The sequence below is a fragment of the Nematostella vectensis genome, chromosome 10, assembly GCF_932526225.1.
Source record: "Nematostella vectensis chromosome 10, jaNemVect1.1, whole genome shotgun sequence".
NCBI lineage: Eukaryota > Metazoa > Cnidaria > Anthozoa > Actiniaria > Edwardsiidae > Nematostella > Nematostella vectensis.
Window position 1 is genome coordinate 6,972,227 of NC_064043.1, and position 17,616 is coordinate 6,989,842.

A 17,616-nucleotide genomic window follows, 5' to 3' on the forward strand; every position below is an offset into this window, starting at 1 on the left:
CAAGTGCACGTGCTGTAAACGCTTGAAAACACAAGAATTCACAAGAACTCGCAGGATCTTATAAGATTAGGGAAAGGCGCACAACAATTCTTAACAATTCTTGACAATTCTTGACACTTCTTGTGGATTCTTGAGAATTCTTAGGTTTTCCCGGCGTTTGTTGGGAATTCACAAGAATTAACAAGATCTTGGGGATTCTTGTGTGTTCATTTCGGCGGGGTTAGTAAGCAGGCTTGTGCAGTTCGAAAAGACGGTCAAAATGTCAAACGATTTTCAGATACGAGACAGTAAAATACACCATCGCTAATCAACATATTTTTATTGTTCTTCTTTACTACAAACATCATGCGCACTAAAATTAAAGTATGGTCTAAAACTATCTTTGTACAAAAATATTATTTCTGTCTAGCCCTTTACTTTTCTTTTTATTTGCCATTTAGAGCATATTGGCTTTTTTTACTTAAATATTTAACATAAACTTAACATTCTCAAATGCAAGTAGCGCTAGCAAGGTTTGGCCCAATAAGGGTGTCCTGTTCCCCCTCCCCTCCCCCCTCAGGACACTCGTCTTATTCATGATATTGCATTTTGTTGGATGATGCTGACAGTGGTTCTTGGGCAGCACATCCACAACATTGTTTGCCCAACATAGTTGTCCCAACATTGCTTGCGCTTTTTATAGGCTTTACTATTCTTCTTGAGAACTCTAGTTTATAGTGCTATGCGCGCTACCTTGGCTACTAAGACAAAGTTTTTAGAACAGTGAAGATAGCCACTTCATGACAAAAAAAATAATAATAATAAAAAAAGTGAATGCGCGCGCTTTTAAACTTCAATGGCAAAAGCAAATGTCCTTGATGGTATAGAGGTCATTCCAATCACGCCGCCATTTTATACTCCCGCTCAATTCCGAGTCACACAAAGAATTTCCATCGGCTAATTCAAGCGAGAAACCAAGAGGTTTTCAATAAAATATCAGACTTCGTTCGTAGATTGTTATTTTGAAGTTTCCTTGCTAATAAACAAGACCAAGTTTATCATGGTTTTTAAATCCTCTGGTTTATCCTTAACATGTTTTGAATTTCAAGGGGGGTAAGGATTTGCGGTGATGCGGTTTTGCCTTAAATCTGGCGCCGCGGTTTTTCGTATTTTATTTCGCGGTATTGCGGTTTATTCTAGACTGCGCGGTTTACGATTATTGACTTATTTTGACGGTTTTGCGGTTTTAGGCGTTTTTCTGTGCGGTTTTAGCAGCCCCATTACGCCCTTCCTCTTGTCTCAGATTGAACTTTTGGCTAATGCGACTGAAGCTAATAATTGATAAAGTTTCTTTTTAAATACTAGTTATAAGGTTGTAAATTTGAGCATTTAATTTTTTTTGGACACTTCTGTTCTTAAAATTGAAAAAAAATGATATGGTGTGAATGCTTGCTTACTTACTTATGATGTAAATAAAAAGCCCTAATAACAGTGCTACTTGTTTCTAAAATGTTTCGCGTGTACAACATTGGATAGCTTTAGTTTATTATTTTCCCATGTTATATATCATACTTATCCATTGTAGCGTAGGAAAATAATGGATCAGACGTGCTGCCCACCTGAGATGGCAAAGCACCCGGTGACGATGATGGCGTATTAAAATGACCAGCGGCTGCCATTGTGGAAACAGTGTCTTTGATGTCTCTTAACTCCGACTTTACCTTGCCGTAAATCTGGTCAAGTGCACTCTCTACGCCCTCAATTCGAGACTGAAGCATGTCAAATGTCATGGCTCCACGGTCTATGTGGTCACTAGAAGTACTCAAATCGCTCGCCTTGCGGGCTGCCTGTGGTCGGTTTAGGAACGCGCGTTTATTTCTGTCAAAATCTCTGTCTGTTTTGTTTGCGGGAGAGATACCTGTGTGGTTCGCGCAGATTCTTGGGATCTCTCGCGGCAGTGCTACAACCTGTATAGCAGGATTGCTAATCCGTTTTTCCGGTTTGTCTCGAGTTTCAAGTGATTCTACCAATACAGTCTGTAGACTGTTGGCCTTTTCTCGAGATGGGGAAATTGGCGGGAAGACGTTGGGCGACACAGGAGGACGTTCCAAAGCGTCTTCCTGTATGAAGAAAATTCATAATATTTTGAATTGGAGGGATTGATTCCCGCTTTTTTAAGGCTACGGTAACAGTATATAATTAATATCCCGGCGCACTCATCCCTAGGCTGAAGGGTTTTCAAATGCTGTACTCTTATTGGACACTAAAAGCCTTATTAACACTATTACTTTCGAAAGACATTTTTCAACAGAAAACATCGTTGGTTATAGCTCAAGAAATGTATTTAATGTATAAAAATAGTAAAGAAGTGTTTTCTTGATGCTAAAAATTTACAAAACACACGAATAGTAAAATTCAAGATTGGTATAGACCTGATCTTCCCCACCGCGTGGAATGAACATTTAATGCTATCGCGTACAAATGTTTTCCCCCATCTTGGCTTTGAGGAGAGGGCGTGTTTTTATTAAAGAATAGAATAAAAGCAGGTGGCCCGAGAAAAAAAATAACAATCTTATCCCTAAGTGAAAGAACATTGGGTGTGGTCAACATTAAGTAAAACCAGAAAGGAGACGCACATTGAATACTATAGAAGGAAATTTCGACATCTAGATAGCTCTACAACGTAAATGTTTCTTATCGGTGCAACGAAAAATGGACTGTAATCTGGTGTTTTAGCCACCAAGCTATTTTAATATTAATGCTAAATGGATATCTTTGGAACCCTCGGGGTAGGGGAGTGGGGGATTTTGACAGAAGTGATGATGCAATATATCCCTTTTTGTGCTTTGAAAAATACACCCGTCTATTGCAGCCCCTTTAGTAATGTATATCTTATGTCTAAGATCATACGATTGAAAAGTTCTTAACGTCTCATACTTTCTACATATTAATTATCTTTCAAAATGCAATGTCATGGTCGATTAGCTTGAGGACAAGCTCATAATCTTTTTTTTTCTTATCGACGCGATTTTAAAAGACGTCAAATGATATTTTCCTTCAACAACAAGAATTCAGCTGCGTAAAGAGACACGCCTTTTAGCCAATATGAGGTGGTGTTATCGTGAGGTTTATTGATAGCCATGTTCAATAAGCATCAGCTGCGCAACAAACCGACCGACCCGACGATTTCCGCCCACAAATCTGCGGCTGCACTGGCTAAATCAAGAAAAACATGGATATCCCATTTGATTAATTTTAACACGAAAATGATTTTTTTTGTTTAAATGTTGGGCGACTTTTATGGTTCTTGGTAAATATTTTCCAAAGGAAAGCATACGAATCGGTTTGTTTCTATAAAAACAATAGGTTTTACACGTCCTTCTATTAAGGCGGTAGTTCACGCTTTTGAAGCCATGACTATTTCTGAACGCAAAAAGTGCTGATCGCCTTCTCATCATTGCTTGAGTGGGGTGGGGAATGGGTCGAACTAAATACGTTAATAGATTCAATTCAGATTCCCGCCTCGACCCCATTGTCTCTTCTGCCCCTGTAATCACTTTTTTGTATAGGTTCCATCATAGCTCTTAAAATTCAAATCCTAGCACTCTTATTTGTTCTATTCCGCACCACGGGAATTGTATGTAAACATATGTGAAATAAGGAAGGATCAGTAATGGATGTCAGTCTCCCTGTTATTTTACGCACCTCTCGGATCCGTGCGGGCGGACTCCCATATGACGCGTGCCTTGATAGCGATGGCCTGCTTGACGACCTTTTCCTAGATGCGGGAGGTATATGGAGACATTTCTCGATATTCGTCACCGATCGACACACATCGGTTAACAGCATAGCAGTGTCGTCCACAACAAACAGCTTACGCCAGTAGTCGTCTGCAGCAAAACCATAAAATGCGTAAGTTCTATGGCCAAAACACATAATCTTTCTGCCTGTCTGTCCAATGGTTAGCTTCCTTGCCCTCTTTTCTTACCTCGTGCCCACGTTCGGCGCATTCCTCGCCACTGGCGCATACATTCAAAGAGCTTATGTTGTAAGAACCTCATTCGCTGTAGCTTCAGCCAATCACCGAGTTCCAATGACTTCATGTGCCGCTTGACAAACTGCCTGTACCTCCAGCAACTCTGGATGCATGCCGCCGCTTTTTCCATCTTCTCCTGCTGATGATCTGAGATAAACAAGAAGAAAAATGCTTGAGTTAGCAACACAATTCAACCGCAATACAGGGCCGTAGCGGAGGAAAGCTACAGTAGAGCCGAAAATCTAAAAAAAAGACATATAAAAGATGATCCTGCCCCCAAGTATTTACAAGGAATTCCTAAATGTTCTACCCCCACCCCTCCCCCCTAGTGAAAAGCTAAGGAGGCGCATGATTGGCTGTTCGGGATAATCTGTTCTCATTGTTACACAAACAAAGTCGTCCCGTGGTGTTGTATCTGTGCTGTGCCCAATATTATTTGAGGCATGGTCTCCACAAGCGACCCCATCTTCCCCCACCCCCTCAAGCGGTCTGTCAAAGACTTACCTGCTTTTTCTATATATGCGAGAATTCTCTTCTCCTGATTGGTCAGCTGAAGGTACTCGTGTACAACACTGATGAATAACGCCATCAGGAAAATTCCAAGAATCGAGGCGAATCCCACAAGTCCTCGCGCCACCACACTAACGGGAACGATGTCTCCGAAGCCTAGCGTTGTCATGGTAACCACCATCATCCAAACCGTGTCCTAGAACAAACAAATCCAAGATATTCATTTAAGGCTTCAAAGTAACTTCAGGGGCGTAGCAGAGGGGGGCGGGGGCTGGGCACGTGCCACCCCCCCAATAATTTAAAACATTATAAGAAAATGACCATTAGGCACTGCTCATAGTGAGTAAGCCGAAACTCAGAAACCTCTCTTAACAAAACTTTAGGCATTAAAACTTTCAGACATTTTTTAAGTTACTTTTTTGTAGAAAAAAAAAAGGAATTATATATACATGTTGTTTTAGGACTATCCAAAATCAGGTCTATTTACCTTCACACAATAAATAGCTTTAACCATTTTTGCATCCCCATAATACTTCGTACGACAATTTATAACGCCTGGAGTAAAATGGTGGATTTCTAGTAAACTTCGGTAAAGACGTTTTATAAGCACAAGAAATTTTTTACATCCAGAATCGTGATTTCTAGAAAAAAAATATCTCGGAGAATATACGGACGATTTGATATCTCTAAGCAATTTTTTGTCACTAGGCTTAATACATGGCAAATAATGTTATTGCTCTTATTCTATCCGTAATGCATTGCTTACCAGCAATATAATGCAGTCAATGGAGAAACACTACCGGCTATATACTATTATTTTTTTAATGACTGTATAGAAGAAAGTCGCGACTAATTGCAAAAAAATATCTATATGTGGAATTTTCAGGACATTTATGTTTTTTTTTGTTTATTTTTTTAACTCTTCGCTGAAAGTGTGTTGGTAAACCGAAAGTGGAATTGACAAGTCCAGGAAGTGGACCTGACAAGTCCAGGAAGGCTAGTTACGCGTCCATTTCACCTGCCCGTTATTGGGTAACTAAAACATCAATTTTAATCGGCTATTTCAAAGACATGGGTGTTTTTATTCAAAGAAATAGCTAATCGAAATTCTCTAAGGAAAAAAATGTAAATGCCATTTATGCCCACGCCCAAGGCAAATATTACAAAAAAACATACTTTTCATCACAACAACAAAAATACAATTGGAAATTTCAGGCCAAGCTAAGCATGATGTTGTCAATAAACCTTTTCAATATACCCCAACCGTGAAAATCAAACCATAAACTTGACTAATTGGACAGAAGTACTGTTCCTCGCCAGAAGTGCATGCATCGAGTTCTGCAATTACCCCAAGGGTAAAACCACCTTTAAAGTGTTAAGAGGTTTAATATGGCGGAGTGACCGATTTACATATCAAGAAAATTCAGCCAAAAATTGTCATTTTTGCCAAGCGCGGTCACTTCCATATAAGGAAACTACTATATTCCTTATTTGGAAAATGGTCTGGGAAAGCCTGGCCCCATAGTTCATTAAGTATAACGCGTTATAATTTTTACACCTATTTTGCTTTTATGCGGTCAGACAATATGCTGCTATGTTCTATAAATATGTCACTAGATTGTTTTCACATAAGCATTGTTAAAGTGTACACACCTTAGGCTGTTTTTTCCGACAAAGACTCAGACAAGCTATTAGCGTGGTAAGAACAGCAGGGGCGGTACATTAGCTCATTTCATCCTTAACACTTATAACATTTGTCATTTCAATAAAGAGCCCCAAATGACCAGTTTATTGGAGGCGCTTTTGGTACTTTAAATGCTCCTGATAGTGTAAAAGCGGTATACAAGGCCCGTTAGACACGCCTTTACAGCACATTACCACACTCTGTAACGCTTAATACCTGAGGGCCAAAAAAGCACTCCTAACAGAAGCTTGAGGGAAGCAATAAAATCTAAAAAGCGTACGAGAAGTACCGTTAAAAAGTTCACGGATTAAAAGCTTAAGAAAAATACCAATATAATTACACATTATAAGATTTGAGTCCCCTCGAAATTAGGCAAATGCGGGTATTTTTAATGGAAATGCCCCCTATCTTTGTGTATCCGAGAAAAAGAGTTAAGACCGTGTAAAGAAAAGCAAGACTTAGTAAGAGAGGAAAATATCACTACGAATTAAAACAAGAATAAACTATCTTATATCGTTACCACATCTTTCAGAGAAAGATGTCTTTTGATTTTCAACATAATAATGTACGGTTTTTATAGAAAAACACATTTTTTATGACTAACGTCATCGTTTAGAATTATAACGAAGCAAGGCGATTTTATCGAGCAATTTGAATAAGTCTCTGAAGTTTACCGTGATGGAAAGGTAAAAAAAAATGCCAGAGTCGCGGGGTCAATGTTAAAAAAAATGAAATGATATTCTTTGAATCAGGTTTGGTTCTGGTTTAGCGATTTGCGATTTGCGATTTATTTTTTCGCTTTATGCGATAATCTCCTGGGTTTCTTCCTTGAAATTCTACTTTGGTTAACATGTATAACCTGAGGTCAAATATTCACTAACGGGGAAAGTGTCACCGTCTTATCTGGTAGGATTATTCGGGATAATAAGTGGCATGTGTCAACACAGGGCCCTTTTAACAAGGCGAGTCACAAAGTTTTGAAATAAGAAATAAAAAGAGATCTTGACCGAAATATTTTCCCGCCCCAGACCGGAATTTCACAATACCTTGCGTTATTTTCAATAACACTTTTTTACAGCTGCGCATCTAGAATAGGGAAACGGGGGATTTATCGTTGGGCCGATTATTCTGTGGGGACTTTAAAACATGAAATTATATATAGGATTTCATGCTTCGTACATCTTTTTAGGATCTACTGTATCAAACCGGAATTTTGCTAAAAGCTTCAATCTTCGTCTTCTAGTATAGCCGAGGGCAAAGCTTTTAGCTGTCTCGAAATAGACTTTGATTAAACAATGATTTTAAGAAATAAGAATATGGCAAAATCTCCCAAATCCAGACAAAAAAAAAACAAATATTATTTTCTTCAGGTGTAACTTTACCAAATATTGATTTTAGAATTTTTAAGGTAAGACTTCAATTTTAGCCTTCGTATATAGTTAACTTAGCAGGGAGAACCGGGATGAAGTTTAAATGATACATAAACATGTCTTTGATTATAAACAAAAGCCTTTTTGTCGCTCTGACCGAGCTGTCGTGGGCTAAAGTTGTATAAGTGGGCTAAGAAGACGTGAAAGTTAGAAGGACAGCATTTTTGAGCTATGCCTTATATCTCTGTCGATCGATTTCTATTTTTTTACCTGATGGGTTGACCTCAAAGATTTATGTACTCATTCTTGCGTGAGGATTCTGACACATAAAAGAGATATTTTATTGGGGATTAAACCGAATTCAAAAGAACCTACCCCCCCGGCAAGGCATATCGATCAACTACGGAAAGTATTTCAGATTTAGCTGCACGTTTACGTTTTACAATCTGGGGCTGTTCTCTTAGGCTTAGCTCGTTTCCCCTTATTTGATTAACGTTTCTGCCTCTTTTTTTATCGTGCGAAATGGTTATATGGCCTTTTTTCTGGACAATGTTTAAAGTGACGTTCAATCAAGACGTCATCGATGGCATTTCCCATCAGGGTTTATTAGAAATGTTCAAGTATTGTATCACATACATAACCTTATTAATGAAATAATTTATCTCTTCAGTTTTCTTTTACCATAAACATGATAACTATAAATTTTGTCAAGAAAAGAAGTGTGATAAATAGAAGGTTAAAGAAAAGCAAACGAGCCAGTTTTTTCAACCTGGGCGAATATAACACTCCCTGTGCTATACCGACCAAAGCAAGGGGTCTTACGTCTTTCAAGGCCTTCCTATTTAAAGGTCCGTGATACTCTAGCCGTGGGATAATTTTGTTGTTCTTGACATGGACTCTCGTTGTACTATAGCGCTTAACAAGCCCTTGCACTCTCTCAAAGATCGTCACTGATATAGCGTACTGATAAAAAATGGTGATCTGCCTCTAGATGTGATCAACATTGCTACAGTAAGGGACGCCGGTATTTACAAACTAATGATGAAATAAGGAATGGTATTTTGTTTTTTACACATCCGTCGCCATGAAATGTGACAAAAATGGAATTTCTTTGAAAATAAAGCAACTATTGGATATCTTACTCTAGCATCAGTAAAAAGAAGGGCGGGAGCAAAGAAATGGAATTCAACTTACATCTCTCAGATTAGGGGACGGGGACAGATAAGACAAGTCAAGCGAATCTGTGTCCAATCCAGCGACTCGCGGTCACTCGCATAAGATAATAATAAGAATCGATGTAATAGCTAGTGACACATGGAAGATTTCTCATAGACAGACGGTTTGACGCCAGTGAACTATTATTTTATTTTTTCATGATTAAAATGAGACATTCACCAGAGACCTCTCATTATGACTATCTCGCTAGAAAATACATTTAAACTAACATTTTTCCTGTACCGTAAGACAGACAGACGGTTGAGGTTTTTTTTATGTTTTTTTTTTTCTTCTAAAATATGATTTTTCCTTGAGATTATAAGAGAGGATTTATAGAATTAAAGGGCATTAGCACGCATGAAAGTGTTATTTGTAGGCCGGAAGAATGCCTTCAATAAGAAAACGAAATTTTCTGATAATTTGAATAAATTTTTGTCCTTTATAATGAAAATTTTGCAATCACAAAAAAACTCTATCGTTAAAGACATATGTCGATGTTTTAAATTAGGAGGTTGTTTGGCTCGAGGCAAGTGTTACGTAATAAGTTGCCATTTTTCAATCGTCACACATCAACTCCCTTATTTCACCTGTTTTTTAGTGAAAAGTACGCTATACCTCTAGTTCCACAATAAACATTCAAGCATCTCCGTTAAAAGTCTGCGCTATTCGTATTATTACCTTTTTTTTTACCTTTCTTTGCTCACTTATTTACCAATATTGTTTTTCTGTTCCCTAGACCCACCGAGGCTTTTGAATTAAAAACAACTGAAATATCCCAACTTGTGTTTACAAGAACCGTGCTGTTATTCATTGCTTTTTCGCTGCACGCTACTTTTAAGTACTCCCTTAAGCTTTCCTTCGTTCTTACATCACCTCACGACAAAAAAGGTTTTGCGAAATTTTCTTCGTATCGAGAAAAATAATATGAATGACATAAGTTCATGGATTCCAGTGATCAGGCGATTTAATCTATTCCATGATAACGCTAGTTTCTGCGTCTGGAGCTCAATAAATTCTATTATGTAAACTTTCAATTTTCTGTCAGCTTCGTGAACGAACTCGTTAAACTCAAATTAAAGATGCGACTTAAATTTAAATCGTTTTCGGTAAGCGATATTGCCCAATCAATTACAGAGCGAAAAACCGCAATATCTTTCCTGACAAATCATTAAGACACAGAAATTGGGCTCTTTAAAGTTGGTCTGATTTTACATTCGCCTTTTCTCTCTTTTACAAAACGAAAACAACCAAAAATACACAACTTTCGCCTATGCGGGGTGCTCTGAAATACTAGAGTATTGACCCTAAAACGTGTACTTTATCATAACTACAAAATGTTGCCATAGCAACAAGTCAAATGGATTAATTTATCAAAATATTGTTAAAAAGAGATATAAAATCTGCAGCAAACACAGCAAAAAAGCTGTTTATTACGAAGAAACCTTATAACCATTTGATGGCAAATTTATTATGATATTTTCTTAGTTAACCGTCTTGGGTTTGTCACTTATCTTCGCCAGACTCAGCTTGATTTTCATCAACTTGCTGACCTTTTAGAGTACCTTGTTTACTTCTGAAATTATCTGAAAATGAGAACTATAAGCCGGCTTAGCGAATAAATCTAAAAGGGATTTTATCTTTTTCTAGAAAAAAAAAATACCATGTATCTCGAAGAGTTTTTGGGTTTGCTCTCATCTTTGAGTTTATTCCGAGATAAAACTTATCCAAAATTAATGGGTCTACCGGAAGCGGTAGTGACTTACTAAATAACATCTCGAGATGATTTTATGCCAAAAATATTTAGCTTCTTTATTCACTAAGAATATGGATTCTTAATTATCCGACACCTATAACTAAAGAACATGAAAACACAATAGACTGACCACCACTTTCTATATCATCAAAATTTGTATTGTACGCTATGTATTATTGCCTCTTAAGCCAAGTCTGCTTATCCAATATAGAGCGTTTTTTCTAAAGACTAAACACCATCATTTGGAGTCTTCGAAAGCTGTTTTCTTATAGAACTTAGCTATTTTGTTAATAAAGATTGAAATTTGGAACTAAAACATCTCCCTTCGACAATGCCCTCAGCGGGTCAGATTGCTTTCGATAAACCGCGTCTCATTCTAATGTTTTCCTCAATGCGTTAATGGTTTTATTGTTGTTATAACCTAACGACATAGGAGCTAGTGTGTTCAAATCAGCCTGGATTAAGTTTTGTGGTTTTTAAGAGCGATTTCGTCGACAAAACAAAAAAGAAGCAGTTGATGATTTATGCAGTAAATGTGGGCAGACGTAACTTGGTCTCCTGTCGATATTTCCAATCGATGGAACAGGTCATTTTCTATGGGCAAAAATTGATGAATTCGACGATACGACATAAAAAAGCCTGGAGGCTAAGATCGTGGGGTCTAATACGACCTTCGCTGACAATTCTGTAACAAGTGTAAACGCCTTCGCAAAGTGACAAAACATTTCCCGCTAAATTCGGCGGCAATAAAAACACATCCTTTGCGCTGTCAGTAAATAATCAATGGGTAAGCAACCTAAGTGATTAATTCCACTTACCAGATACGGATGAGAATCTTCTATAACATAGACGCAGTATCCCCCAAGAAAAATATTCATGGTGTAAAAACTGAATATGAGCTTGAACGGTTCTTTAAGGAAATAAGTCTTTACCAAAAACGTTGAAGAGATCTCCGTTTTCGTGACGGAAGCTAACAAACTTGTGGCTTGGTTGTTGAAGAATTTGCTCCGTTCTCGTAAACACCGCGTTAGGAGATAAAGTCGTATAAATACAAGTAGTTGCAGTTTATACGGGATACCTAGGTCGTCTACGTAAGGGGGGATGTGTGTTAAACATATCAGAGTTTCTAGTAGGAAACGCGGTAACAAGGTCCGTGAAGTAAGAAAACTCTCTGATTCATGAAAAAGGTTCTTTACAACGTTTAGTTTGCGTGTATTGGAATAGATGTTAAAAATTGTGATGCAGGTGAGGAGAGAAAACAGAGAGATTGCAGCTTTCAATACGATACCAGCTATACCAAACGCATCTTTGCTTGCGGATAGAGAGTCCGCGACTTGAAGTTGTCCATTGAGGAGCTTCTCTGGTCTGTGTTTCGCGATTTCGATGTCGATTATCGCGAGTACCACTGCCGAAACACCCATGAGACAGCTTAGTCCCGACAGAATACGTATGCGACGGTGGAAAAACTTTTTAGCTGTGTCAATGTCTCTAAAGCTTCTCAGAGTTTGGTCAAACGAAGGCATGTCGGATCTAATGCTGCTACGCATTGAACGTTTCTGTGATCCAGTCCGAGTAAAATTGCCGAAAGTTCCCGGTGTCACGGAACTGTTCGTTCGCCGGTATCGATTCATGTCGCTCTTGCCGTTCGGTGAGCTGTTTAGGTGATTCAGCTCGTAGCGATCGCTGGTGCTTAGACTGCGGCTTCTTGTCTCACTCGACTCCATCTTGTGACGCACGTGTCGCTTACGGTCCGTCCAACAAGACTGTTTTCATCCTTTTCATCCATGCGATATATATTTCAAATCTGTCGCGATTCCTTTTACTGATTATAAGCATTGGTTACGTGAAGTTGACGTTTACCGGGTAGAGTGTATGGTCAATCAGAATTACATCCAATCACAAGATTTATTCAAATGAGGCTCAATATTAAAATCCTTTTTGTCGAGAAAGAGATCAGGTCGCCCCTTAAAATACACAGGTCAAGCCTGTTAACCATCATATCACTCGATCGGCCCTTACTCAAAATATCAGTGCACCAATAAGAATGGAACTAGATACCAAAAGACTAATATATCAGGTTATGGTGGCGAAAGATTGTAAAATGAATAGTATATTAACCAATCGTATTTTGCATTTTAGTGAGGTTTTGCGAAATTCAAGCCAAAACCCCGCGAAAAAAGCACCATTTTTCGCGCGCTTTTACCAAATCACACACACCAAACCAATAATTTACGTAGTGTCATACGAGTAGGTTCCTCTGCGCTTATTATTCATCAGTTATTTATTGTTGTATTCATAATTATGTTTATTTTTAAATTCTGTCACTGCCTTTCCTCATTGTGAGTTTCCATTATTCGAGTGGAGATAGGTCGGGTGAGGAATATCAACGCTGCACAAATTTAGTTTCCCCCTCAAGCTTCAGACTGGGAAATCCCCTTTCAGCGAGGAAACTATTGTTGAATCCTGTAGGTGTAAAGATTAGTTTTAAGATACAAGGAGCTCAGCCTTGTAATGGCAGTCGGATGGCGTCGAAACCCTTTTTTGATGAGCCCCGGGCAACCGCGCAGGAATTGTTGTTGTGACCACTGTAGATCTATATTAATTAAATAACACATTTATTTGAACGTTATAAAATGCTACATAGACCTGAAGTCCTTTTGAACCAACTCATTTCATAGCAAAACGTTTTCCATCAAGCAGTTTCGACCATTGCCTTGAGGCTCTAAAAAAATCCCTTCAACGTTATTTTCTAAGATGCAATTCTTAAATACCATTAATTATAAATGTTTTCAAGTTAGTACCGTTCACAGTTATAAACTGGCAAATATTTTGGTTAATAATAGATAAGTACATTTTGTCTAACATTCATTGGTCTTCAGTCCTTGACCGGATAAGGGTTTTCCCTAGGTAGGCGTTTCTTCTAAAAGGAATGTTTATTTTGCGGATGTTATTTCGTAATTTTAATTACTTCCGCATATAGTTTGACGTTAGAAAGAGGTTTAGGCCCACCAAGAGCAATTGTAAAGAACAAGCTAATTATTGACAAAAGCTCAACATTCCAAAGTAAATATAAAGGTAGAATATTATTTTAGTAAGCAATGGTCCATCTCTATAATCATTAACCTGAAATGTTACAAACTATTTTTTGGTAAACATTAACAAACGAAAATCCTTTTTCCAGGTTTACCACATTTCATCCGTTCTCTCGACTCGTGGTTTGCATAAAAGAAAATAATGGTTTGCAACCGAATAATCTTTTTTCCTCTTCTAAATACGATTTTGCAGTGACCCATGTTTTCCTTATTTCTCCAATGTAATATTTTGTTGTTCTCCGTTGTGTCGTTTATTCGCCACTTTTATCGTCGAAATTTATTTTTTAATATAAACTTCACTGATAACGGCGTATTGTTTTTCCTATCTTAAAAGATCTGGCTGCAGTGTCATGGTGTTTTTCACAGCCTCTTAATATCGTTGTTTTTAAAGTAAATATTGCAAAACAAATAACGTCTAGGTAAGAAGATTTATCTAATAATCTCCTTATTTATTAAATCTGTAATTTCCGGAGTTAAGAATTGGAATGGCTTCCTGTGAAAGAAAAAAAAAAAGAATCTGTGTCTGTCTGCCTCAAGTTTCATCCAACAATACCTATTAAAAGATTAGTATGAAATTTCTCCAAAGCCTCTCCCTTGAGGACGGCGTTAATTCAAGGTTGAAAACCTTTAAACAAACGGATTCATCTGCGAATCAAGGGGAAGCTTTTGAATTATCGAGATGTAACCATTGAAGTGCAAGTTGAGTAAAATAAGTTGATTAGCGGCAAATATAGTTTTGACGAAATAAAAACAAGGTTCTTTAAAGATGTAAAAAAAAAAATAGAAAAATGTTTACGAAAAATGTGTCCATGTTTTTTTCTTTTTCATTTGTTTTTCATGTACGTGACTGCCTTCCTCTCTGGGAGGCTATCTTAGAACTCTGAGTGCAAGCTGGATTAATGATAGGAAATGATTAGGAAAACCATTACAACAGGGACAATACAAAAAGCTTTTTAAAAATGTTCTCAAGGCCGTTACGTAGGTAAAATCGCGACGTGAGGAAAAGACGACTTTGTTACGTAAATACAAGATTGTCAGATGGACGGGGAAAAAGAAAATATGTATATATAATAAAGTCTTCTACTGTTATCAAGTGTATGGCTGTGAGTAACACTGAGTCTTACGGATACGGGTGCTTAAAGGTGCACACTACGAGTTCCTCAAAGTGTTAGGCTGATTATGTTCACGAAAAGTGTTCGATTAAAATCTTAAACGGCAACACATAGAAACCTGTAATGAAGAACCTCACAAAAAAATATTGCTAGCGGACGGATAAACTATCAACATCAAGAAAACTAAAGAAATCTGATAAATGTGAATTCGAACGTGCAGGTACTGGGGAACATTGTTCATACATTGCTTTTTTATTGCGATTTACCTGAGTTTTTGGCTACCATTCATGGGCCCTACACAAGCTTTTATAGGCTCGATATCCAGCCGTCGCTGGGCCTCGTACTGCGGGCTCACAAAAACGAGCTGGAAATCGAGCCTAACACCTTTATCAATACAATACAGTTTTATTTTGTAGTTCCTTCTTCACATGCCTTTTTTAAATTATGTATAAATGTATATATTTTTATTTCTAAGAAGTGGCTTTTTGTTTTTTTGGTTATTTCTTATTATTTGATTAATCTCAACGTCGACGACATTTAATGGGAAATAAGACACAGGAAAAAGGATTCCTTGCTTCATAATGAGAGTAGAAGCCAACGCACTTAGTGTATTGAAATTATCTAACGCAAACAACAAGTGATTGGCGGTAAAATGGAAGATTCATTGTATAGGCATTTGATCATCCTAATAAAGTAATAATAGTTTGTAGAAAACGTACTTTGATATGTCAAATTAGGGAAGAAGTACTATTGATTTGTGTATACGATTCCCCAGCCCCCCCCTCTCCACCCCTCATTTTTTGTTTAAATGATCGTGTTTGAGTCGGTTTGATGCATAGTAAAATGTACTCCAAGTTATGACAATATTATAAAAGAATTAAATTAAAAATATATATGTTCTGCTACTTAATCTGCCCCTTTGCATTGTATCTTATCTTATCTTAAATAGAAGCCCTTCATATGTAGTTGGTGTTGTGTGGCGAGTTAAAAAATGCTGTGGTCAAAGCTTGCGCGAAACCAAGTCTTGTCAAATATTGCACAGAATAGAATAGAATGACTAATGCTGCATTTCACACCAAAACCATGTTTAGTTAAACAAGGTTTTTCTTTGCCTGATAACTTGGCAAGTTTTTCATTGTGTTGAATTCTTTCTTATTGCTAGTTTAAAAATGATCACAAGATAACACGTAGAGCACAGTCTATTAAGTTTGTTCTTGGTTCTGTCCAATCCTGGGAGATTGAGATTATAATCACTTTAATTAAACCACCTTTAAACGGATGTGAATGCGGTATAAGACTCGATTTCTGGTCAGTCTACAGTCTTAACAAACAGAAGAAGTTGGAAATGGAAAAAAGGCATAAATGTACGCTTTGTATTGTCTTATATTGTATGTAAACAAACAATGTGACATGACTGCTCTGCTAGAGAAGGTATAAGTTTGTGCGAACAAGTAGCGTACTGCGTGTGGTCGAAAAAATATTGTCTTTGAGGAAAAGATCTATCTACCAAAAACCATCTAATGTCTACAGGGATCAGTCAAGATCAGTCTGGAGTCACCAACAGCCTGAAACAAAAACTTCCTGTTACTTCGAGCCGATAACGATTTGTTGATAGACAAGGATACGTGGCATCGCCATAAATTTTCAGTTATGTTGAAAATATAATTGACGTGGCAATAACTGATATGTCAGTATACACTCTTTTTTGTCTTTCATTGTACGAAGAGCGTTTATATTGAAGATGAGATGATCCAGACCTCTTTTTTGTAAAACAAACAGAATTTTTTTCGTCGCATGCATGGTATCGTGTCCTCTACACACACGTCCCGTAGTACCATCATTTAACAAAAAGAAGAAGTAGACCCTGAATAAATGTGCTAGACTTAACATATCCATAAAGAGGGGGCGTAGGGGGTGTGAAAACCGCACAGAAAAACGCCAAAAACCTCAAAACCGTCAAAATAACTCAATAACCGTAAACTGCACAGTCTAGAGAAACCGCAATACCGCGGAATAAAATACTAAAAACCGAAAAACTACACATTCAAGGGAAAAACCGTATCACCGCAAACCCTTACGCCCCCCCCCCCCATCCATAAACTACTATATGCTGATAAGTTCATATATATGAACATAAATGTGTTCATAAATGTGCTAAATTTAACTTATCCATAAATTACTTTATGCTGAAAGTATGACAAGGGCCAAGACCACTAAGTACTGATTCCCAATTCTCAGTCAGTATACAAAAAGGAATCTACAAACATTTTTATCACAAGAGATGAGAGCATTCGTGATCACTGTTAATTTTTATTTTACTTGCACAAAACATTTTTCACATTATACTTAAATAAAGAACCTTAAAATCGTCAATTTCACAAATTTAACCTCAATACACTTAGCCGATGCATTCTGGTCACGTATTTGAAAAATCTATCACATTCAACTAGCTTTGTGTTTCCCAATCAGACCAAATGAAATTTTGTTGTTTATACTACCAATCAGAATCGCTTTTCTATTTTTTTTTATGTTATTTGTCTTACAGTATTGAAAGTACTTTATCTCTCTTTGTCTCGTTTATCTCAAACCATTTTATCTTTTTTTTGGTTTCATGCTTTGCCAATAATGTTTTGCCGATACAATAATTGCGCCCTTGTTCAAAGCAAAACCTAGTATAGGTAACGTCTTACTTTTTGCTCAGCCAATTAAAAACGTTTGTCAAACAGACGTAACGCTTAAAGCATAGATAGTGGACACTGCTAAAAAAAAGTTACGAAATGGTAAACAAGTGCGCAAATGGTCTTGACCCAATTACAAACCATTAGGCCCCATTAACACTGATGGCTTTGAGAGTGGAGGATACAC

The 17,616-nt window shown here is 37.4% G+C and overlaps 1 protein-coding gene across 1 annotated transcript; it reads right to left on the reverse strand.

Annotated features, from left to right (window-relative positions):
- Positions 1 to 302: 302 nt before the first annotated feature.
- LOC5522050 (small conductance calcium-activated potassium channel protein 2) lies at positions 303 to 12,484 on the reverse strand. The gene is made up of 5 exons (XM_032367284.2): positions 11,366 to 12,484; positions 4,520 to 4,721; positions 3,968 to 4,162; positions 3,685 to 3,869; positions 303 to 2,099 (listed from the first exon to the last, which is right to left on the reverse strand). The coding sequence occupies exons 1-5, from the start codon at positions 12,269 to 12,271 to the stop codon at positions 1,539 to 1,541; spliced, it is 2,049 nt and encodes a 682-aa protein (XP_032223175.2). The 5' UTR covers positions 12,272 to 12,484; the 3' UTR covers positions 303 to 1,538.
- Between the last annotated feature and the right edge of the window lie 5,132 nt (positions 12,485 to 17,616).

Bases quoted from the DNA above. Each gene is read 5' to 3' on its own strand.
- LOC5522050 (XM_032367284.2), bottom strand. From the start codon at position 12,271: ATGGAGTCGAGTGAGACAAGAAGCCGCAGTCTAAGCACCAGCGATCGC. The intron at 3,870-3,967 runs GTAAGAAAAGAG...GTTTTGCTGCAG, and splicing joins GCGCCGAACGTGGGCACGAG to ACGACTACTGGCGTAAGCTG. The intron at 2,100-3,684 runs GTGCGTAAAATA...TTCTTCATACAG, and splicing joins CGCCCGCACGGATCCGAGAG to GAAGACGCTTTGGAACGTCC.